General features: G+C 43.6%; 1 protein-coding gene across 1 annotated transcript in view; it reads left to right on the forward strand.

Moving 5' to 3' along the window:
- Window positions 1–7,205: 7,205 nt before the first annotated feature.
- Window positions 7,206–23,767, forward strand: part of LRRC2 (leucine rich repeat containing 2) — a 31,144-nt gene continuing 14,582 nt past the window's right edge. The window contains exons 1-4 of the mRNA XM_079115414.1: window positions 7,206–7,539; window positions 15,209–15,352; window positions 19,939–20,146; window positions 21,281–21,437. Of these exons, the coding sequence (XP_078971540.1) occupies window positions 15,228–15,352; window positions 19,939–20,146; window positions 21,281–21,437 (490 nt within the window). The 5' untranslated portion in view covers window positions 7,206–7,539; window positions 15,209–15,227. The remainder of the gene's footprint in view (window positions 7,540–15,208; window positions 15,353–19,938; window positions 20,147–21,280; window positions 21,438–23,767) is intronic.

The raw sequence follows: 23,767 nt of genomic DNA on the forward strand, positions 1-23,767 counted from the left end.
CTACTTGGGAGACTGAGGCAGGAGGATTGAGGATAGCAAGTTTGAGATCAGTCTGGGCAACTTAGCCAGAACCTGTCTCAAAATAAAAAAGTAAACAAGGTGCAATGGAGGCTGAGGCAGGAAGATGGCAAGTTCAGAGCCACTTTGTGAAGCCCTAAGCAAGTTAGCAAAACTTTCAAAAACTTTTATTTATTTCAAAATAAAAAGATAAAAAAGATAAAAAAGACTGGGGATTTGGCTCAATGTTTAAGCATCCCTGGGTTCAATCCCCAGTACCAAAAAAATAATATAAGATAAATTTTAAAAGGTTGGGGATGTAGGTCAATGATAGAGTGCCCCAGGTTTAATCCCCAGTGCCAAAAAGCACCCAAAAACAAACAAATGAAAAACCAAAACCAAAAACCCTCCAAACCAAAACCCAACCTAACCAACCATACAATTGAGATGACACAGAAGAGAAGTCTCTGGAGAAGGATCCAAGGAGTTCACAGAGGGGGAGGGAGGCTTCCACTCAGGGCCAGTGGGGTTCTTGGCATAAGTGATGGAAAAGAATTTCAGCATGAGGCATAGACAGAGGTTTATTTAGGAAGGTAGATTCAAGGGAGAATATGGGGCTATCTACCCTTGGGTTGGGGGTCCGATATTTATAGAAGGGCTGTATCAGGGCCCTGACTGGAGGTGGAGCCAGGTGGAATGGCACAATTTCATGTCCGTTTTCCCTATGCTTGGTGTTGTGGGGTGTAACTTAGGAACAGACCAGTCACCACTGAGAAGTCCAAATTTGAGAGTCTTTATTAGCTGGCTGGCTGACTGTCTCACACAATGCCCCAAATGGCCACTGGGAGGACAGCCCCGAGCATAAGGTTACCAGGGGTTTTTATACCGTAAGTAGAGCATGTCAGTACATTAATCATAAGCGGCTGCTGCTATGACTCAAAACTACAAACTCACATCATGAGATCGAAAATCATAAGCAGAAGAGGAAGGGGGTCAAAACGACCTTAGTCGGGTACAAATTAAAGAATGGTTACTAATAGCTAGACAATCATTCTCTGACAGGGTACATTGTCCAAATAGGAACCAAAAAGGGAACAGTTTTACATTATATAAGAATTGCCGTTTTGTGTCGTCAAACATGCTATGCTAAGCAACTGTTGATGGGTACAGAGGTGGGGTGTTCCCACAGGAGAAGCATTTCCTACATGACATGGAGTCTCAGGGTAAAAATGGAGTCTGTGTGGTTATTGCCCATAGAGCCTGGCCCATATACTTGGGTAATTCCCCTCATTTTACAAGGGCATGAGTCAAGGGCCTGTTTCTCAAGACTTACAATTGTGCTTTCTGCATCTCAATGGCTCATGGACATTTCCTTTAGGACTCAGTATCTCTCTCTTTCTCTCTTTTTTAAAAATTTTATTTTATTCATTTTTTTTATATGCAGTGCTAAGAATTGAACCCAGTGCCTCACGTGTGTGAGGCAAGCGCTCTACCACAGAGCCACAACCCCAGCCCCAGGACTCAGTATATCTCTTTATCCTAAATCCTTATCTCATACTGACCAGCTCTTCTGTGCTGAGCAATGGAAGGGCCAGAGATTTCCAAGGTTGGGCTCCAGCATCCTCTTCTCCTCCTCCTAACCGAGCCCGGTAAACTAAACCAAATGTCATTGTAGTGTGCTCCAAACATTGCTGATACAGAAGGTGTGTTCACTTTCTTATTCCCGGCTGGCCAGGTCAAGGCCAATTGGCCCCAGCAGACGCGTGGGCAGATGAGCTGCTAGGAGTTACACTAGGAGGGCAAGCTGAGGTTCATTTGGTTTTCACGAGATCTGGGACCATCTCATTTAAAAGTGTTTCTTAAGTGGATTTTGGATTTGATTACTCCCGGGCATTCCTCACAGCTCTTAATGGTTTTGAAATGGCTTAAATGGAAGTGGAGGGTGGGAGGCTGGGGCACAATACCCAAACTGCTTTCAGAAGTGGATTCAAGGTTTCTAGTGAACAGATGTCCTGTGCACGAATGACCTGGGCACTTTGAAGTGTGCCCTCCAACTGGACTTCTGACTTGTGGAAACTGAGGTGAGAAGTGGGTATCGAATAAGTCGCCAACTTTGTAAGAATTTGTTACACAGCAATATAATGAATACAAACACTTTTAAACTTTTTTTTTTTTTTTTTTTTTTCCCCATGGTGCTGGGGATTAAACCCAGGGTCTTGGAATACTAAGCAAGTGCTTTACCACTAGGCCACATCCTTAGCCCAATGTGATGCTATTTTCTTCAGGAACTAATTGTTTCTGTACCTGGGAGTCTGTTTTTCTATGTTATACTTACTTAAATGTTCAATTGGTCTATTGGTCTCTTACAACATGCCAGACTGTCTCCTACTGTAGCTTTTTAATAGTTCTTGATATTTGGCCCAATAAATCCTCTTCTTAAAAAATCATTTTTTTAAAAAAATTTGGTGCATTATAGTTGTACAGAATGATGAGATTTTTTGTTGCATGTTCATACATGAACACAATATCACAATACGATTTGGCCAATATCACCCCCCCAGCACTTCCTGTCTCTTTCCCACCTCCCGCCCCTTGATCTCTTTCCTCTCCTGATCTTTTGATTTTCATGAGACCCTGCCACAACTTTTCTTTCCCTTTTTCCTCTCTAGTTCCCACATATGAGAGAAAACTTACGACCCTTGACCTTCTGAGTTTGACTTATTTCGCTTAACATGGTGGTCTCTAGTTCCATCCATTTTCCTGCAAATGACATAATTTCATTCTTCTGTATGGCTGAATACAACTCCATTGTGTGTATACCACATTTTCTTTATCCATTCATCTGTTGATGGACACCTAGGCTGGTTCCATAGTTTGGCTGTTGTGAATTGTGCTGCTGTAAAGCTGGGTATGTATGTATTACTGTAGTATCATGGGACCAGCTGTTCTTGATAATTAGTTGGCGGAATGGGAATGAACCAAGTGCCCCTGTGTTTTCCCATTGGCAAAGTCATCCTTCGGGGAGTGACACTCAGCATCGGTTCCTACTGTTGGTGAACCAAGTGTACGTGAGGTCAGCTTTCAGAGAGATACATCCATTCATCGTCCCTGCTTGCAAAGATGGAACTGACTCAGTTCTGAATTATGGTCTCTGCCAGTTGAATAAAATTGTGTTATTAAGAGGTTTGGTACTTTTTTCCCCAAGAGAAAAACTAAATAAATGTGAATCTTGGAACAAATGACAGAGCATTCTGCTCTTCTGAACCTGGATTCTTTAAAAAAAAAAAAAAAATTTTTTTTAGATGTAGATGGACACAATGCCTTTTTAAATTTATTCATTTGTTTTATGTGGTGCTGAGCATCAAACCTAGTTCCTCATGTATGCTAGGCAAGCACTCTACCACTGAGCCACAACTCCGGTCCTGAACCTGGATTCTTTATGCTCCCTGGGGCCAGACTTTGGGGCAGAGCAGGGCAGCTGTATGAGAATTTCCCACTGGGTTTTCCCCAGGCTAGATCCTCTGAGTTGGGACAGTGCAGCCCAGCTGAAAGAGCATGCCAGCCACATGCATAAATTTAAATGTTCTAGCAGCTACATTAACACAGTTCAGAGGAACAGGTAAAAATAACTTTAGTACTTTATTTAGCCCAATATAGTCCAAATACTATCATTTAATCATGTCATTAATATAAAAAATTAATAAGGTATTTTACTTCTAAAAAATAATCTTTGAAACAGATATAAATTTTATTATTATTATTATTTATTCTGGGGATTAAACTCAGGGTCTCTCTACCACTGAGCTACATCCCCAGTCCTTTTTATTTTTACTTTGAGACAGGGTCTGGCTAAGTCTCTCAGGCTGCCCTGGAACTTGTAATCCTCCTGCATCAGCCTCCCAGGTAGCTGGGATTACAGATGTGTGCCACTGTGCCTGGCAGAAGTGTATTTTATACTTGCAACAGCATTTCAAGTGCTCAGTAGTTTGTGTTGCTGTGTTGGGTGCTGTAGCTTTGCTGTTCAGGAGTGTGGCACATGACTGGCAAAGTGGGAAGAGCAGTCCTCAGACCTGGGTGCACTACTCTGGGTTTTTATACTGCAAATCCCACATCAGTGGTAGATATTTAGTGATGGTCATTGAAGTGGAATTTTGAGTTTTTCATTCTTGTCTACATATGTCATAAAAAGGGAGGGGGTCAGGTTGGTGAGACCAGGGGTTTTCTTGGAAGAAAGCTGTGCTGCGCATGTGACCATGTTCCAACAGGAGGCTTAGATTCAGAGGCCAGGAGGAAAACATTTGCTCACCCCAGGGATGTCTGGGTGTGCTTGTGTGCACAATGTCTTTGGAGGTGAGGCAAATACTAATGCATCCCCACCAGGAAGCTGACGCTGTGGTCTGGGGACCACATTTCAGGAGAGGCTGTGAACCCAGCTGGAGCTAAATTGCTTAAAAAAGTATTGGGTTCTTAGACACCAAGTGGCATTGGTAATAAGAAGGCTGTGGATGAGTTGGGTTGCTTCTAGCCATGAGGGGACACAGGCAAGTGAAGACTGCAGAGTACAGTTTTACCTGATGTCCCCTGGGATTTCAGAAACTGGAAGGGCTTTGGATACACCCAACCCAGCCATCTGTATACAGTGAGTTTAATACAATAATAACAAATCCTTAATGAGTATAAACACATTTGGTATTTTAAAGTATTTCCTGATTCCTCTTCCTGGCTGTGAATCAGAGGCGGCTGTGGTGCATGTGAAAACATCAATTCTGGACCCTGCCCCAGAATTATCGAGTCAGGACCTTCCAGGTGCAGAGGGTCCCGCTGAGGCCTTGCCAGTCAGGAGCTGGTCCTGAGTCCCAGTGCACGAGACTATTAATCTCAGACCCTTGTCATTCACCATGTGGTCATGGGTCAGAAGCATCAGCATCATATGGAGCTTGCTACAGTTAGAGACTCTGAGTTCTTCTATGAAATCCTGTGCCAAGCATTGCATTTTAGTAAGATCCTGGGAGGTTTGGATGCAGGGACATCCAGTTAGACTTAAATTTAGATTCATGACAAAGCATTTTTTAGCATGAGTATCTCTTGCAATATTCGAGACAAACTTATACTAAAAAATTATTTCTCAACCCTGTTTGGGTTATAATCTGAGGAGTCTGGACTTTTCAGTGACCCAAGACTCCAACTCTAGTGGAGTAAAGGTGTCCCATGGTATTTTAAATCCATTTGTGAGGGGGAAAAAAAGTCTACTCCAATGTGTTTAAGCTTTTGAATATTTAGGTCTCTTGTAAATTAAAATAGTATTTAAATAGTACCTGAACTTTTTAATTTATGTTATTTTGTTCAGAAACCAGGAAAAAGCAAAACAAAACAAAAAGCAAACTAAACACTACTTATTGAATAGATAACCTACATTATTTTTTCCCCCCACATTTACGGGTACATTATAATCAGATATGATGGTGGGATTTGTTGTTGCATATTTGTACATGTACAGCCTGGCCTGGTGGCACATGCCTGTAATTCAAGTGACTCAAGAGGCTGAGTCAGGAGGATCACAAATTCAAGGCCTGCCTCAGCAACATAGTGAGACCCTCAGCAACTTAGCAAGACCTTTTCTCAAAATAAAACATAAAAAGGGCTGAGGATGTGACTCAGTGATAACGTGCCTCTGGGTTCAATTCCTAATATCAAAACAAAAACAAAAACAAAGCAAATACACACACACAATCATATTTCTACAGGTACACGATACAATAATGTAATTTAGCCAAAATAATTTCTCAGTTTTCCTACCCCCGTTTCCTCTAATGATCTTCCTCTGATTTTCAGGTAACTACCACCCTCTTTTCCTTTTTCCTTTCTAGCTTTCACGTATGGGAGAAAGCATATAAGCCTTGACTTTCTGAGTTTGACTTATTTTGCTTTACATAATGTTCTCATCCACTTTCCTGCAAAGACATAATTTCATTCTTCTTTATGACTGAATAACCATACTCCATTGTATATATATATATATATATATCATATTTTCTTTATCCATTGATAAAGAACACTTAGGCTTCCATTGTTTGGCTGTTGTGAATTGTGAGATACACACACACACACACACACACACACAGAGATACATTCATGGGTATGTGTTTTAGTCAACTGGGGGCTCATGGTTTCAGAGGTCTCAGTCCACAGACAGCTGGTTCCATTCTCTGGGCTCAAGGTGAGGCAGAACATCATGGCAGAAGAGTGTGATGGAGGAAAGCAACTGGGGACATGGCACCAGGAAGCAGGGGGGGGGGGCGCTTTGCTCAACAAGGACAAAACATATACCTTAAAGGCACACTCCCAATGATTCACCTCATCCAGCTACACTCTACCTGCCTATAGTTAACGCTCAGTTAATTCGTTCAAGTGGATTAATATACTGATTAGGTTAAAGCTCTTAAACTCCAATCAGTTCACCTCTGAAATATCTTGCATTATATCAGACATGAACTTTTGGGGGACACCTAAAATCTAGCAATAACAGTATGCATGTATCATTACGGTAAGCTGACTTTAATTCTTTAGTACACTACCAAGAGAGAAAATGATTTTAATATTCTACTCTAAGTAATAAAGCATACCCAACAATTTAGAGATGAGATTTAATATAGTTGCAAAGATTTGTCTGAGTCCCACTGACAACTTAGTGTACAATTTAAAATAATTGTTAATGTCAATGGTTATACAGATTAATAAATAGAATATGTTCCAAATAGAAAATATTCCTTTTAAAATAAAACGACTTTGTAATTAGAACTATGATGTATACATGACATAAAAGGTGTGGTTTTCAGTGTTAAGCCAAAGGTATATGAGGAACCATTGCTGTTATGGGCAGGAGGAGGTGGATTCTTGAGAGCAGCAAGGAGCTCCAAGATTAATTATTACCTTATTGTCACCTGTCACAATGGGCAAGACAAATTTGCCCAATTAATAAACTCTCTAAAGAGAACCTAAATTCAAGTAAGTCTTAGGAAATTAAAAAGAAAAATATGAAAAGATGAAATGAAGACCTTCCACTTGTTGCTTCAAACACTGAAGAACATTTTTATCTTGCTGTGTTTTCTAATCCTGCTTTTTGTTTGGTTCCTAGCCTAGAGAGCCGCGAACATGTGACCCATTCTCCTTTCTGACCCTCTTTTGCTCGTTACCCTTCGGGATTTCCAATGTGAAAAGGTCTGGCTCTGTCGGAGGCGTGCAGACAATCCTGCTTTGGGGCTCAAACTGGCAGGCCTGTGCGCGGTGCCAAGCCCTCTCCTACCAAATCTGTTTTGTCTCATGCTGGGCTGAGTCACATAGAATAGATAGATGGTTTATCAGCACATGTCCTCCAGATCATATTATCTGCTTACAAATATAGCCTGTTAGCGCACAGGCCCGGGAGGCTCGGGGCAGCGCGGGCCCTTCCGCTCAGGGTGTTGCTCGCGGGTGTAAACAGCTTAGAAGCCGATCGGCGCGGCGGCCAGACCAGGGACTGTCAGCGCCACCCGCACTCGGGAGGTGAGTGGCGGACGGTCTTGGTGGCAGCAGAGGGGCGTAAGAGGAGCAGGTGGGTGGGCTGTCCTGCTGAGAGTGGGGCGCGGCGTGCGCCCTGCTGGATGATTGGCGGCGCCCCCGCGCTTGGTGACTCGGGTCTCAGGTCTCTCTGGTGCGCGGTGAGCTCAGCCAGACGGCTGATGGGGCATCATCGGCAGAAACACCGGGGGCTAGTCATCGATGTCTATTTTAGTTCAAAATCTACAATCATGGGAAGCAGGGAGAGCGCGTGGGGCTCGCAGGTGGCAGGGTCCCCGTGAACCCTGCGCCTGGTAGGTGGGTTACTCAGAGCGCACTGCCCCGGTGCCCAAGGGTGAGTTCAAAATGTTCTGCTCCAAAGTTCTGTCCCGGGGTGATAAATCAAATTTGTTTGTGTCCTTTTCTGAGCCTTGAGAAGTATGATTGACACCTGATGGTAGCGGGGGTGGGGAGAAAGGGCAGTCTTTCCTTCCGGAAAGCGTCTCCCGCCCTCTGGCGAGGGGCGCGGAAGGGGTGGGGCGAGGGTGGAAAGCCAACCGAGAATTCAGCAGTCCAGATGCACCCGCTCCTCAGCCGGGGTGTACCCATCAGCCTCTCCCTGAGCCTCACTAAACACGCAGGATGAGAAAGCCTAGGATGCTCACGGACCTTTTGACTTTTATCTTACATTTGATTACCAAAGGTCTGTTATAATTTCTTTTCCTTAAATAATTGATTTTTTTGAGCCTTCTTTGGTGCCCGACACTGTCTTAAGCATTTGATCCAGTGATAGCATGTAGCCCTCTCACTAACGCTGTGAGCTGATGCTGTTGTTCCATGTGTCCACATCAGAACGGGGAGGACAAGTCCTCAGGGACAGGCGACCAGTAAGCGGGAGGCAGAATTCCAGCCCGGGCAGTCTGACTCAGACCCTATCCTCTTAATCCCATCTGTTCCCTGGCCTCGCCTAGCTTGATATTCTAGCTTAACAAATTACCATCGAAATAATCAGGTGTCCTTTGGATCCTGTAGCATTTAATTCAGAATTTGGCTGCATTGTTGTGACTCTACTGACCTCACTTGGATGTTCTGTTCCCCCTATGTACCTGACTGTTCTTATGAGAAACACACTCTGCCATCCAGCTCTGGGTCCAGGCAGTGGCCTCGTGTGAGGAAATGGAATTTGTGAGTTACTCAGGCTTCTATTATGGCCCCCATTACACCTTGGTGTCCCCAGCAATTCCTGCAGGTTAGGGTCATTCTCTGGGACTCAGCCAGGCTGTTGACAGGGATCAACTCCACCCACACCTGGAAGAAAGCTGGGAAGGGCTGGATCTGCTCAGCCTGAGGGACGGGAGGAGGGGTGCTGGGGGAAACACGGGACAGTGGGGAGGAGGGAGCTGGCTGGGTCAGGTGACCCCTGGCACCTGCTTTGTCTGTCTCCCCTCTTCCCCTTGCTCTTGTCTCTCTCCCAGCTTCATAAAGGGAGCATCAAAAAATGGCTTGGTATCCTGTGTGGTAGGCTTTGTTGGGTCTCCTGTCAGATTCCCCCAGATTTTTCCTGTACTGTCTGAGGTACTAGCCTGATACCCACTCCACACCCCCACCCTGCAGTCTAGTCTGTCATTTGACAGAAAGCCTCCCCCTTCCCCCTGGCATATGACTTCTGAGTGAAGAGCAGAGCTCTGGTGCCAGGGGACATATTTTTCCAGTCATGCCCTCTGGCTCCTGAGTGCGGATGGTTCTGTAAAGCAATTCTGATATAATTGGATTGGGGGGTGGTGGGAAAGTTCTTCAACCAAACTTGTATGGATGGACCTTTCCCCTTCCTCACTGTCCTGCTGGGACTCTCTGGATCCCTCCTGTCCCCTGCCGCAGGGCATTGGCTCCTGCAGCAGTTGGTTCAGCCTCTGCTGAGCGTGCTGAGCTGAAATATTCCCTAATGCATATATTCTTCTCCCTAGATCAGGAACTTGGTCCTGCGGATGCGGCTGTACTTGTCTTTCTGCATGCCATACATGTCAGTTATTTAGGATTCCCAGGCATGGAAGGACAGAAATACACACCAAATCATTGGCTTAGTTCACATGTCTCTGTACTCAGGTTCAGAAACAGGACCCTGGCCTCTGCAGCCCTGTAGGGCTCAAGGCCTTTCCCCTTCTAGGTCTTCCTGTCTGCTGCTGTGTGACCTGCTCATTGTTGACAGGGACTCCTGGCTGGCAGCTCCTGTCAGTAAACTGGGACTTTTCTATGGTTTGGTTCATGGACAGATAAATTATAACAACACCAAGAAAAATTAAATAACTTGACTTCCATTAAGTGCTGTGAAATAAATAAGTGATAGACTGAGAAACTAAGAGAAGAATCTACTTGAAATGAGAAGGCCAGGCAGGATAAACCGAGGAGAGAACCACAAAGCTGAGTGTAGAGGGTGTGTGGAGGAAGCTGTGTGCAGAGGGAAGGGTGTGGGGAAGGGCATCCAAAGCTGAGGGAACCTCGGAAGAAGGGAAGAACGGAGGAAGTGTGGGGAGGACCAGCATGGAGCAGGAGGACGTGAAGGCTGGCCTGGGCAGATCATGCCCTTGGAGGAGCTGAGATCACTGTCATCTAACAGGGAAGTCTTGAGAGGATTTAGCCAGGTGATCACATAATCTAGTTCCCTCTGGAAAATGGCTCACTACCAGTGGAAAATGGATTGGAGACGGTTGCAGTGGTGTATGCCTATAATCCCAGAAACTCCGGAGGCTGAGGCATAGGGATCACAAGTTCAAGGCCAGCCTCAGCAACTTAATGAGGCCTTGTTGCAAAAAATAACAAGGTTTGGGATGTACCTCTGTGGTAGAGCACCCCTGGGTTCAATCCCCGGTACAACAAGAAAACGAATTGGATGTGGGTGAGTGGAGATCAGTTAGGAACATTTACATTCTTGTGAGGTGAGGTGACGCCAGTTGGTGGTGAGACATGAGTGTCCTCTAAGACTTAAGTGATAACTGGATGTGTGTGCACTTCTGTGTACTGGATGGCTGAGTGAGGAAACAAGGTAATGAAGGAGTAGCTTCTGGATAAGGATGGGGTCATTCTAAGGTAGGGGATTAAACCAGTCCCAGGGATGAATAGATTCTAAAGGATCGTGTTTGGAGTGTCTCAGGTTACTTTGAGCAGTGTGAGATATCTGTATGGATATGCCAAGGAAGCAACTGGGCAGAGACAGCAGATGTCACTGTAAGTTGAATCTGATTGTTATAAGTGCCTCTGATTTTATTGTCCACTGTCTTTGTCATTTATGGCTGCATAACAAATTACCTCTAAACGTAACAGCTTAAGACAACAAATATGTATTATTGCACTGTTTCTGAGGTTCAGAAATAAGAAGTGGCTTCATTAAGTCGTTCTGACTCAGGGTCTTTCATGAAGGTGTAGTCAAGGTGCTGGGGGGTACAGTCTTCCGAAGGTTTGAGCAGGTCAGGAGCGTCTGCTTTCAAGGTGGCCCATTCACATGGCTGTTGGCAGGAGGCCTCAGTCCTTTCCTTATGAGGTTTCCCCACAGGCCTGCTTGAGCACTCTTGTGACACAGTCCCCAGAGTGAGTGAGTGGAGAGTGAGAGTGAACCATGCTTTGAGTTCTCTGTCTCAGAAATCACAGAATCAGTTTCACCACATTCTAGGCATTAGGCGTGAGTCCCTAACTAGCCCATGCTCAAAGGGAGGGGAGAGAAATTAAGCTCTACCTTTTTTTTTTTTTGTATGTAGATAACTTTATTTTTAAATTTTTTTATTGTTTGTTCTATTTAGTTTTTTTTTTGTTGTTTGTTTAGATATTGTACCTTTATAGCAAAATAGGTGGGAATATAAAGGGATATGTTTGAAAAGTAGGTCAGTTTTACTCTATTTAGTTTTAAGCTCTGCCTTTTCGAAGGAAAGAATGCAAAAGAATTTGTGGGTAGAGTTTAAAAACCATCACTTCCACCAAATCAAAATATTTTAATATTTTATTATCTACTAAAGCTTGAAGCAGCAAACTATAGCCCAAAGGCTTGGCAACTGTGTTTGTGTGGCATTTGAGTGCTGCTGGAGCAGACCGAAGGCCACGCTGGAGTGTCCCTCTGTCTCCGCTGCCCTCTGCTCCCAGTGCCTGTCTACCTGCCAGCTGCACCTTGTACAGCCCAAGGCCCAAGCTGGTTGCCATCTACACATTGGAGACTGTTGTTGGCAACTGCCAGGCAACGAACAATGAAATCTCAGCTCAGGAGTTGGGACTTAGGGGGTGACCTTGCCTCCAGCCAGCTGTCCTGAGATGACTGGAGGAGAGGGCACATGGTCACCTACCTGGAGGTCAGTGGGGCAAAGGGTGGGATTGACAGCAGCAGACATCCCCCAACCTCCAGCCCACCTCTCTGCTCACCAAGTCTGCCAGGCCTTTCCCCACAGGGCTCACTGCTCTTGTCCTGAGAATGTTCCCAACAGGTGGCACCTGGGCCTGAAGCACACTTACCACTTTTGGATGGCCTGGCCAAGGCAAGTGGGAGGTGGCAGGAGAGGAGTTTTATCTTTTTATGTACATACCTACCCAATCTTCTCCATTTTGTCTGTTGGCCTAAAATATTACTTCCTCGCTCTTTACTGCAAATTTGCTGACTAAAGCAAAAGTTTCATTTTGGAAGGTATTTTCCTTTCCACTCTGAATCTGTGCTGGGGCAGTCTGCTAACGAGCTACATTTCTACTTGGAGGCTGGGATGCTGTGAGTACCTGGGTGTCCCTGGGCTGGAGAGGAGCATGCCTGACCACACTCTGGGTCCCACAGTCCTTTCCTGTGCGGTGGGGGATGCCATTGTTCTTCTGGCTGTCCCTGCCACTGCCTCCTCTCTGTTCCCCAATGTGGCTTCATCCCTGGATGGAAAGGTTTAGGACTGACTCATGTCATTGTGAAATCACTTTGCTGATCTCAGCATCCACTCACGGAACTACTGCCTTCTGGGTTAAGGTGGAATGTGTCTTCTCTAGAGAGGCTTGGAGTGGTTCTTTCCTGCACAGGATGTCAGGGACTGGGCTAGACCTGGCACTTAGGAATTTGAATTTCTTAGCTTCCCAGCACCTCTGGATGGTATATATAAATCTCTAGCGAGTGTGGTCATTACCTACTGTTCTTAGAGTCTTCAGCGTTTTTCTTTCTTTCTTTCTTTTTGTACTAGGGATTGAGTGCAGGAATGCTTAACCACTGAGCCACATCTCCAGTCCTTTTTATTTTTTATTTTGAGACAAGGTCTTGCTAAGTTGCTGAGGTCCTTGCTAAATTGCTGAGGCTGCTTTTGTACTTATGATCCTCCTGCCTCAGCCTCCTGAGCTTCTGAGAGCTACCAAAGGTGTGAGTCTTTCATTTTTATTACACATTTGCAAAGAGAACTTCACAAGCAAGAAACATTTAAAGGGGTACATTCAAAGCCTCTTTAATCAAAGTATAGATCCTTCTTCTCTGCTTTGCCAAACACAGAGAAAAGGGCTAGATGACAGACAGGATGTACTCTTCCCATCAAACTACTGAGAGCAATAGTGATTTATAACTCTTTAAAAATACAGCCATTCTGGTGGTGCATATCTGTAATGACAGCTACTCAGGAGGACTGAGGCCAGCCTCAACAACTTAGAAAGGCCCTAAGGAACTTAGTGAGATCCTGTCTCAAAACAAAAAAAATAAAAAGAACTGAGCATATAGCTTGGTGGTAAAGCACCCCTGTGTTCAATCCCCAATACCAAAGCAGAGAGAGGAGGAGATGGGGGGGGGGGAGATATGAGGCCTAGTTAAAGGGGTTAGGGATTACTGGGGGTGCCTTTGAAGGGGATATTGAGACTATTGAGACCTGGCCCCTTCCTATCTCTCTTTTCTTCTTGGCTGCCACCTCATGTTGTACTCCACCATGATGTATGATGCTCTCACACGTCCAAAGCAACAGGGCCAAGAAACCACAGATCGAAATCTCTGAAACTATGAACCAAAATAAACCTTTCCTCCTTTTAAGTTGATTATCTTAGGTATTTTGTCATAGCAATGGAAAGCTGACTACTACAATACTGTAAAGTCAGTGGGGAGGGGCACCAGAATTCAAAGTATCACAGAACCGGTAGTGTGTTTCCCATTTTTTCCCTTCTGGATTCCTTAGCCCAGATTTGAGGCTGCCCCCAAATCCAGGATTAAGCATATGGCCACTAAAGAGAGAGCTCCCAGAGAAGTCCTATAGTTTTTCTGGAGGAGCAGTAAAGGGGACTCCTGATACTCTGAGACTAGGGTAAATCCCTGCTTTTTTTTTTTTTTTTTTTTTCTTCATTTTCTCATGCTGCTCTAGCCTCTGGGAATTCCATGGTAGTAGTAGTGATGTTTATGGGGATGTGACATCTGACACCTAAAACTTTGAGAGAGGGGAAACTTCCTTTCTATGATTTTATTAAACATTTTAAAAATGTTCATTTATTTATAATTTATTTATTTATTTATTTATAGTTGGTATCAGGGGTTGAACCCTGGGGTACTTAATCACTGAGCCACATCCCCAACCCTTTTTATGTTTTTTTAATTTTGAGGCAGGGTCTTGCTAAGTTGCTTAGGACCTTGCTAAGTTGCTGAGGCTGGCTTTGAACTCAACATCCTCCTGCCTTAGCCTCCTGAATGTATTTATATTTTAAATTAATACTTTTAACTAACAAATTATCATAATATACATTTATAGGGTATGATGTGATGTTTTGATACATGTGTATAATGTAGAGTAATCTAATCAAAGTAATTGGCATATACATCACCTCATTTACCTATTGTTTTTATGGAGACATTTAAAATTTGCTCTCTAGATATTCTGAAATATACACTATTATTGACTATGCTCACCCTGCTGTGCAACAGATCTTATTTCTGCTGTTTATCTGAAACTCTATCCTTGGATCAACAACTCCCTATTACATCTTTCCTTCTCCCCCTAGCTAACCCTCTTTCTGCTGTTAACTTTTATATTCTACATATAAATGAAAACATTGAAGAATCCCTACCCCACTCCCTTTTTTTTTGGTGCCAGGAATTGAATCTAGGAGTGTTTTACCACTGAGCCACATCCCCAGGTCTTTTTATTTTTTATTTAGAGACAGGGTCTTGCTGAGTTGCTTGGCGCCTTGATAAATTGCTGTGGTTGGCTTTGAACTTGAGATCCTCCTGCTTCAGCTTCCCAAAAGTCTTTGTTTTTATTGAGGTTTAATTCAACTAGGGAGTTACATTCTATTCTACTCAAGAGACTCTGTCTGTGTGTGTGCGTGCTTGTGTGTGCTGTGATTAATTCATTTTAATTTTCCCTTTAGTGTGTGGCAATCTGCTGGAAAGATGAGATGTGTATATCAGTAAGTTCCACAGAGGATGGAACCGTGGGGCTTGCCCAGGGGGCCTTGGGAAGCCTGAGTTCAGCTGAGGTTTGGGGACAAGTGTGGTGCCCTAGAGGAGCTGGCCTAGGGTGAGAGTTGAATTATGACATTTGTACAAGGAGTACTATCAGACCTTGAGAAACTGCAGTCTTGGAAGTCATAGGGCATGCCATCATTAATTAAGGTGGGGAGTAATTCATTCTTATTTCAAAATTCACGTTGAAGTTATTTTCTTCTGTGTGTGAGCCTGACAATGTATTTTTTTTTTTTTTAATAGGTAATTTCATGTGGCCACAATGGGACATAAAGTGGTCGTGTTTGACATTTCTGTTGTCAGAGCCTTGTGGGAAACTCGTGTCAAGAAGCACAAAGCTTGGCAGAAGAAGGAGGCGGAAAGGCTTGAGAAAAGCGCATTGGAAAAGTATGTGTTTCTGTGCCTGTTATTCTTGCTTGTTTAGTGAAAGGGGATTCAGGCAGGCCACTGTCGCCCTGCAGAGGAAGATTCTTTTCCTCTGGGATTTCTCACTTGTCCGCAACACTTTCCTTGTTGGACTTTAGGACTGTGGTACTGTTGCTCAGCCTGCACACTCTGCTTTCTTTAAAAGAATATTTTTTAGTTATTGATGGACCTTAATTTAATTAATTTATTTGTATGTGGTACTGAGAATCCAGCCCAGTGCCTCACACATGCTAGGCAAGTGCTCTACCACTGAGCCACAACCCCAGCCCCTCGGCTTAACAGTATCATCTCCCATAGTTGTAAGAACCTACACACAATCTAATCACCCTGCCCTGGTGATTCCACTACTGCAAACGCTACAGAAGCTGCTTAGCCAGGCTTCCCTGAGCTCACTCACGTTGTTCTTTGGTGCTCTTCACTCTCGCTCTGTCTGCTGGGGTCCCTGGGGTTTGCTCTGGCAAGCCTCACCTGTTGAGCTGAATCTAGGTACGATTCATTTGGCTCATTTACTTAAATTGAAATGATGCAATTTGATGAACTCTCATATAAACTCATAAAGAACAAGTAAAAGAGAATTACAGATACAAAAACTAAGCTGAATTAGTGTTTTGGAAAAAGCACATTCATGGCAGATATGAATTAATGGTAAATTATATAGTGCCGATTAGCACTGTTCAAGACTGACAGACGTATGCAAAGGAGAAAGGTAACTTTGGGTATGTATATGATTTTTATTCTATGAAGAAACCCAAACTGGAACTCTCAGATGAGGCACGATGGGTGCGCTAAAGGCGAAATGGGCTTCTGATTGGCTGAATTTTCTCAAAGAAATCCGGACCCACATTCAGTTGGTGAATGGTGGTATATTTGTACACCTTAAGTAAGCGACCAAAGGTGTAAGCTGAGAAAGTGTCTGGAGTCTCTATTCTCCACTTCTATGAGCTTTTGGGGTTGAACAAATCTGATCATACTTGATAATTGAGCCGCTCTGTACTCACTATGGTGGTTCCGGGTGGGTGCCAGCATCTCCAATTTGCAAACGAAGCTGGACCTAGGTAACTTGCCCAAATGCATAGTGGAGGATTTGGATAAGCACTTCCCCTTATATAATGTTATGACAACTGGTCGTTGGAACATGTTTTCACTTGTCACTAATTTTGAGATTATTCAATAGAATGTGAATCTTGAATTTAAGAATCAGATACCTCAAACCAGGCAACCCTGTGGTAGTGGGTCTGAGTGATCCACATTAGCAGGAATTACACAAGGTCCTGGGGCCCAGTGAGCTCAAAGTGGCTCTCAGTCCTGCTGCATCTTATTCCTTGCTCCCGGCGACTTAGGGTGCTCTAGAGTAGGACAAGCTAGGTGCAGAGAGTCAGCTCCTGGGGGCTTAAGGAAGCATCTAGAGCCCATGTAACCACTAGAAGGTTTTTTTTGTTTTTCTTTTTTTTTGGTACTGGGGATTGAATCAGGGGCACTTAACCACCGAGCTACATCCCCTGTCCTTTATATATTTTATTTAGAGACAGGGGTCTTGATGAGTTGCTTAGTGCCTTGCTAAGATGCAGAGGCTGTCTTTAAACTCGAGATCCTCTTGCCTCAGTCTCCCGAGCTGCTGGGATTACAGGTATGTGCCATCGCACCTGGCCACTTATGGGTTCTTGAAACAGGGGTCTGTGCAGACACAGGTGTTGGGGAGGGGGTGTGCAAACCATATTCTCCAACTGCTTTGGAGTGATGTCTGTTCCTTCAGCTCTGCCTATTGTGGTGTTAAACACATCTCCACAGCTCACACAGGTAGAATTGACTCTGAGTTAGGCTCAGTGTCATTGGGTTTGTGCTGTTCCTCATTTTAACCTAAGACAAAAAAACTTCTTGGGGATTTGTTAGGCTTTTCCAGCTCAAGGTAAGAAGAACAGCCCCGAAGTTGGCTGGGTAGGTGAAGAGGAATGTGGTACAGGGGTGGGGAGGGAAATGGAATGTTCAGGAAAGAAACGTTTAGTTTCTCAGGACCTTCAGCACTGGTAGAAGTAAATTTCCTCTCTTTATAGTTGTGTTTGAGTTTCCCTAATATAATTCATGATTATTAGTACTAGATGAAATTTAAATTAGTTTTTTTCAGAGTCTGTTTCCTGTACAGAAATCAATATATTAAAAAAATACCAATGAATAAATAATGATCATAAAAGGCAGTTATCTTGTTAGCTTAAATTCACTAAAGTAAGTAAAATCCTCCAACTAGTTGCTTCTTCTTTTCATGGTGTTTCATCTTGTAATGCTGTATTTGTTTCATGAATTATATGCCAACTCTTAAAAGTTGTAGAGATAAAATACGGAATACCACTCCATCTAAAAGAAACTTGATCCTTGAGGGAGAAATCAAAGAGGTATTGCCAGGTTCTGAGTGAAGAATTTCTCAGCCAATGAGGGTATTTGCCAGCTGGGCTTCGATGGTGGGCTCATTTCCTAAGGAAAAGATATTTCAGCACACGTTTATTGATTTAATTAGTAGAACTTGCTGGGTGTAGTGACTTCGCTGGCTGAAGCAGGAGGATCAAAAATTTGAGGTAAACCTCAGCAGCTTAGCGAGACCCTGTCTCAAAATAAAAAATAAAAAGGGCTGAGGATGTAGCTTGGTGGTAGAGCACCCCTGGGTGCAATCCCCAGTACCAAAAATACATAAATAAACAAATAATTAAAAATGAGCAGAACTCTAATGGCATTTGTTTTGTATATTTAGCTTGTATTTGAAGTTCTACAAAAATTGATTTTGGAGAAAATTTCAGATTCAATTGTATGGGTGATAAAGCATAAACTTAATGACATTTTATTTATTTTAGTTATTCTCAAGGAAGAGATTGGAAGTATAAGAAATAGTTTATATTCTCATCTTGACTTTTCTGTCATTAGGTTTCAGAGGCAATAAGACAAAACATTTCAAAAAGAAACACAAAGTGGATTTGGTATATAATAATTCCAAATGGGGTTTGTCTAATCTCCCTTTCTGCACTTTACATTGACTATACAAAATATGTGAAATATTTTTATCAATTTGCAATTAATGATATAGGAAAGATGCATTATATGGGGCTTATGAGCCACCATCTCGTTACATTGCCAGAATTTACCATCAAGTTCAGTTTAAGAATCAAGGAAAGAAAAGTCAGAGATATGAATCTGAGAAAAGTTCTGTGAATACAGCAACTTGGAGTGGCACTGTTGTTGGTCATTAATATCGGGGATTGAACCCAGGGGTGCTTAACCACGGAGCCACATCTCCAGTCATTTACTGTGTTTGACTTAGAGACAGTTCTTGCTGGGTCTTGCTACATTACTGAGGCTGGCCTTGAATTCACGATCCTCCTTCTTCAGCCTCCTGAGCTGCTGGGATTAGAGGTGTCCACCACTGTGCTAGGAGGGAGAAATTACTCTAATGGGAGTTCCAGCAACTTGCCTTAGACCTCTGGTCGGGCCCGCTCCAGTCTTTGACTGCTATAGTCAGATCTCTAGCTACTAAAACTTATTTTTATCATGTAGTTGTAAAAATACTTAAATCACACAGAAAATCTGATAATGAAAAGCAACAATCCCAAGTCCCTGGAATGTTTCTTAGAGGACCCCACTTTTAACTGTTTCAGTACTTTCTTCTGGTATTAAATTTATATCCTTTCATGTGCTGATGTTTTAAAATTTATCATTTTTGCTATATTACTTGTAGGTTTCCGGTATAGACCTGGAAGCCCGAACTAGTTGATTGCTGGGTGCTTTTTCTCAGCTCAGCTCCCTGTGATTGGGACCTGTGTAGCTGTGCCTGCCAGTGCCATTAGAGGGGTGAGGGAATGTGTGTGTGCGTGTGTGTGTCTGCGTGTGTGTGTGTGTGCGTGCACGCACGTGCATATGTGTGTATTCAAATGTTCCTGCTCCATGAAATAGCAAACACAAAACCCCAGCAATAAGTAAATTGGTTTCTTAAGAGAAAAAAACCTGCTTAGGAAGGTGACATTTGCACGTAGACCTGGGGACCCAGCCATGTAGAAACCTGGGGACAAGGAGTCCAGGTCGACATAATAGCATAGTATAATTTCAAAGGAAGTTATAATTAATCAGAGACAGGAGGTAATTTGGGTAGAAATTTTAGCCAGAGTTTCCCCTAACTCAGCTCTACTTTTTCAGTCAAAGGAGTCAATGATTGACCGAAGGGTTTCAGATTTCCCCTCCCGCCCCCAGGGCAGGGCCTAAGTAGACTTTGGTTGGGAAATCAGGTGTCAGGGATGAGAAGGACCACACCTGTCCAGGTGGTGCTTAACCACTGGGCCATATGCCCAACCCTTAATTTTTTTTTTTTTTCATTTGAGACAGGGTCTTGCACAGTTGCTTATGACCTCGCTAAGTTGCTGAGGTTGACTTTGAATGTGTGATCCTCCTGCCTCAGCCTCCCAAGTTGCTGGGATGATAGGCGTGCACCACCATGCCAGGCCCAAATGGCTTCTCTAGACCGTGCTGGCCATTCTGCTGGAGAGTGACCGTGGCCTCTGCTCTTCTTTCAGGATAAAGGAGGAGTGGAACTTCGTTGCCGAGTGCAGGAGGAAGGGCATCCCCCAGGCTGAGTACTGCAAGAATGGCTTCATAGACACCAGCGTGAGGCTCCTGGAGAAGATCGAGAGGAACTCGCTCCCCAGGCCCAGCTCACTTGCTAAGGACAGAGGCAAGCAGAGCAGCCCGTTTGTGCTGGAACTGTCGGGGGAGCACTGGACGGTGAGTGCAGGTGCCTCTGTCTGCAGCAGCTGGGAGCTCGGTGCAGCTCAGTGCAGCGCTGCCAGCCTGAGCCCGGCCGTGGCCTCTCCAGTGCTCTGGCCATTAAAGGGCTTTCCAGTGGGTGAACAGGAGCCCCTTACCTGCTCTGAACCGGGCTCGCCCATCTTTTCCTCTGAAAAATGGCAGCATAGACCTAGAAAGAACAGGGGGATCCTCTTGGATCCCTCTAAGCCTGGGCAGCTGGGACCCTGTGGCCCTCCCTAGGAGAGCCCAGTCTATTTTTTTTCTTTCTTTCTTTTTTTTTTTTTTTTACTTTTATTTATTTATTTTTTTAACTATCTTTTTTTGGACACTGATAAATACTTAAAAATTTTTTTTTCATACATGTATATAGAATAATAATGTCTGTCTCAATCTGCCATCCTTCCCATCCCTACCCACCCCACCCCTCCCCTCACTCCCCTCTGTACAATCCAAAGTTCCTTCATTCTTCTCTACCCACCCCCCCCAGTATGGATCAGCATCTGCTTATCAGAGAAAACATTCAGCCTTTGGTTTTTTTAGGATTGGCTTATTTCACTCAGCATGATATTCTCCAGTTCCATCCATTTACCTGCAAATGCCATAATTTCATTCTTCTTTAAGGCTGAGTAATATTCCATTGTGTATATGTACCACATTTTCTTTATCCATTCATCAGTTGAAGGACATCAGGTTGGTTCCAAATTTTGCTATTCGTGAATTGAACTACTATAGTGATGTGACTACATCACTGTATTATGCTGATTTGAAGTCCTTTGGATATAAACCGAGGAGTAGGATAGCTAGCAGTCTATTTTTTAAAGATTCTTTTTTAGTACTGGGGATTGAACCTCGTGGTGCTTAACCATTGAGCCACATCTGCAGCCCTTTTAATTTAGAGATAGGCTCTCACTAAGCTGCTGAAGGCCTTGCTAAGTTGCTGAGGCTGGCTTTGAACTTGTGATCCTCCTGCCTCAGCCTCCTGAGTGGCTGGGATTAGAGGCATTGTGCCAACAAACTTAGCATTGCTTTTTGTTTCTTTAAATAAGAGCTGGTTTCAGTGGCTTGGTGCTCACCGACTGGTTCTGATCCGTATCATTCATTCTGTCTCAGGAGCTCCCCGACTCGTTGAAGGAGCAGACGCACCTGAAAGAATGGCACATACGCAATACACTGATTGAAATCATTCCTACATACATCGAGCTCTTTCAAGCTATGAGGATTCTGGATCTGCCCCAAAACCAAATCTCGTGTCTTCCTGCTGAAATTGGTATGTTGTGTAGCAGGAAAGGCCAGGGTTCTTGTCTGTGGTAAGCAGGAAGCTTTTGTTCAGGTGGCACTGTGCCAATACTGGGTTTCCTCCTCCAACTGCCCCAGTATGTCACTGGGCAGGGCTGTTTCCTGGGTTCCCAGAACTTTGTGTTCACATGTCCCCATGAGCTTCTGTGCTGTGACTTTGCCTGCACAACTCGGCGCATAGAGATATTGGCCAATTGCTCAGGAGCTAGAGGTCTCATGAGCGAACAGAACTTTGCCTAGGAACCTTTGTTTATCTTCTTTTAGTTTTAGAAATACAAATGTGAGTATTGTGGTTATTGTAGAAAGAATAAAATACATTGTTTCTATATAAGTTTAGCTGATGGTGATGATGATGAGGATTCTGGGAATTGAACCCAGGGGTGCTCTACCACCGAGCTACATCCCTGGGCCCTTTTATTCTTATCTTTTGAGACAGAATCTTGCTAAGTTATTGAGGGTCTCACTAAGTTGCTGAGGCTGGCCTCTAACTTGTGATCCTCTTGCCTCAGCCTCTGGTGTCACTGGGAATCACAGGTGTGTTATACGTCTGGCATTATTATGTCCTTTTGATAGGTCAGAATTTTATCATTCTCAGTCATTTCATTGCTCAGTTACATTATCTTCAAACGAAGACAACAGTGATCATTTTTATCCATCTTTCTCCTGAGGGTGGGGAACAGGGTTTAGGGGCTGCACTCTCACAATCCGTGCTGTAGGCTCAGTGGAGTGGCAGGCTTATGTGAAAATTTGTTGCAAGTGAAGACAGAATGGGTCAGAATGTCTTTTCAGGTCTCTGGTGTTCATACATACCTTACCAGGTATATCAAGACCACAAGGCCCCCGACCACCCTTTTACCCAGGCTGATCTTAGGATTATTTATGCAGCTGCTAACTTTGAGGGATGAGGTGATATCTCCCTCAAAGAGCAGACTGCTTTCTGCTTACTGCAAAGCCATATGTTTGCTGAGTTTCGTGTATTTTAACTGTGATGTGCTATGTGTGCAGAATCTCCCTGGGCCATCTGCGTCACCCTTGGTGGACTCGATTATAAGGGGAACCCACGTACATGTACCCTCTCTTTTACTAGTATCCATAAAGCAGGGACAGGCAGGTTTACTAGCTTGGAAGCAGTAAAAAGTCAAAGTTGAGATGAGACAAGGACCATACCTCTATTCCTTGCCTGGTTTCTGGAAAGGCAGACAGGGCCTTAGAATTTTTAGAACTGAAAAGTGCCATCTTTGACATATAAAGGGTCATTTACCTCCTGCCCCCTCATCTTATAGTTTGGAGAAATCGTGTTCCAGTGGGGTCAGCTGACTTGGCCACCATCTCTTGTGTGTGGTTTTTAATGTCAATTACAAAATTAACAATGATAAATTGTTATGTTTGATGTAGAATTTCTAGGGCTGGAGGTATAGCTTAGTGGTAGAGCTCTTGCCTACTGTGTGTGAGGCCCTGGGTTCAGTCCTCAACATCACCAAAAAAAAAAAAAAGTGATATAGAATTTCTAAAGCTATTACTTGTTCTTTGACTATATTTAAGCATGAATAATTGGTGCACATGCCTGCTGATACATCCGGGCAAGTGCCTCTATAAGCCAAGTCATAGAACTCTTTAACAAATTAATTTACTTTGCTGTGTCTGAAAACTAGACACACATAGAACATTCACACTTGTTTATGCCTCTTTCACTTTTCTTATTTAAACTAAAGAAATATTTTGCAATACACAGACTTTGTATATTGAAGTGGAATCTATGGAAATCATTTGCTGGATCATGTGCTCCCCAGTGCTCCTATTTTGCCTGCCCCTTTATCCACTCTGTCACTTTAGCTACAATTACTGATTAGCAGGGTGGGTTAGGTGGGTAGTCAGAGGAGCTACTGATTTCCACGTCATTAATGTGATCTTTTAACAAACTATGAGAACCAACAAGATTGACTCGAGATGGTCCTACCTCCAACATACTGTCTTTGTATGCTTTATTTTCTTGTCTATAAAATGGCAAGAAATTTACATAAGAAGTACCTCCTTAATTACACAATTACAAAAACTCTGTAATTTTGGATTTCTAATTTAAAACTGGTTTCAGAATGATGTTTGATTCCTTAGATGATCCATGTATGACCTAAGTTTTGGAGTTTTTTTTAAAATATGTATTTGATTTTGTGCTAGTTTCTAGTTTGAAACTGGTTATGTATATATTCAATCAAGAATCAGAATTGGTCTGGGTGCAGTGGCACATGCCTGTAACCCTAGCGACTAGGGAGGCTGAGGAAGAAGGATCATGAGTTCAAAGCC

The sequence above is a fragment of the Sciurus vulgaris genome (assembly GCF_902686455.1).
Source record: "Sciurus vulgaris genome assembly, chromosome: 16".
Lineage (NCBI taxonomy): Eukaryota > Metazoa > Chordata > Mammalia > Rodentia > Sciuridae > Sciurus > Sciurus vulgaris.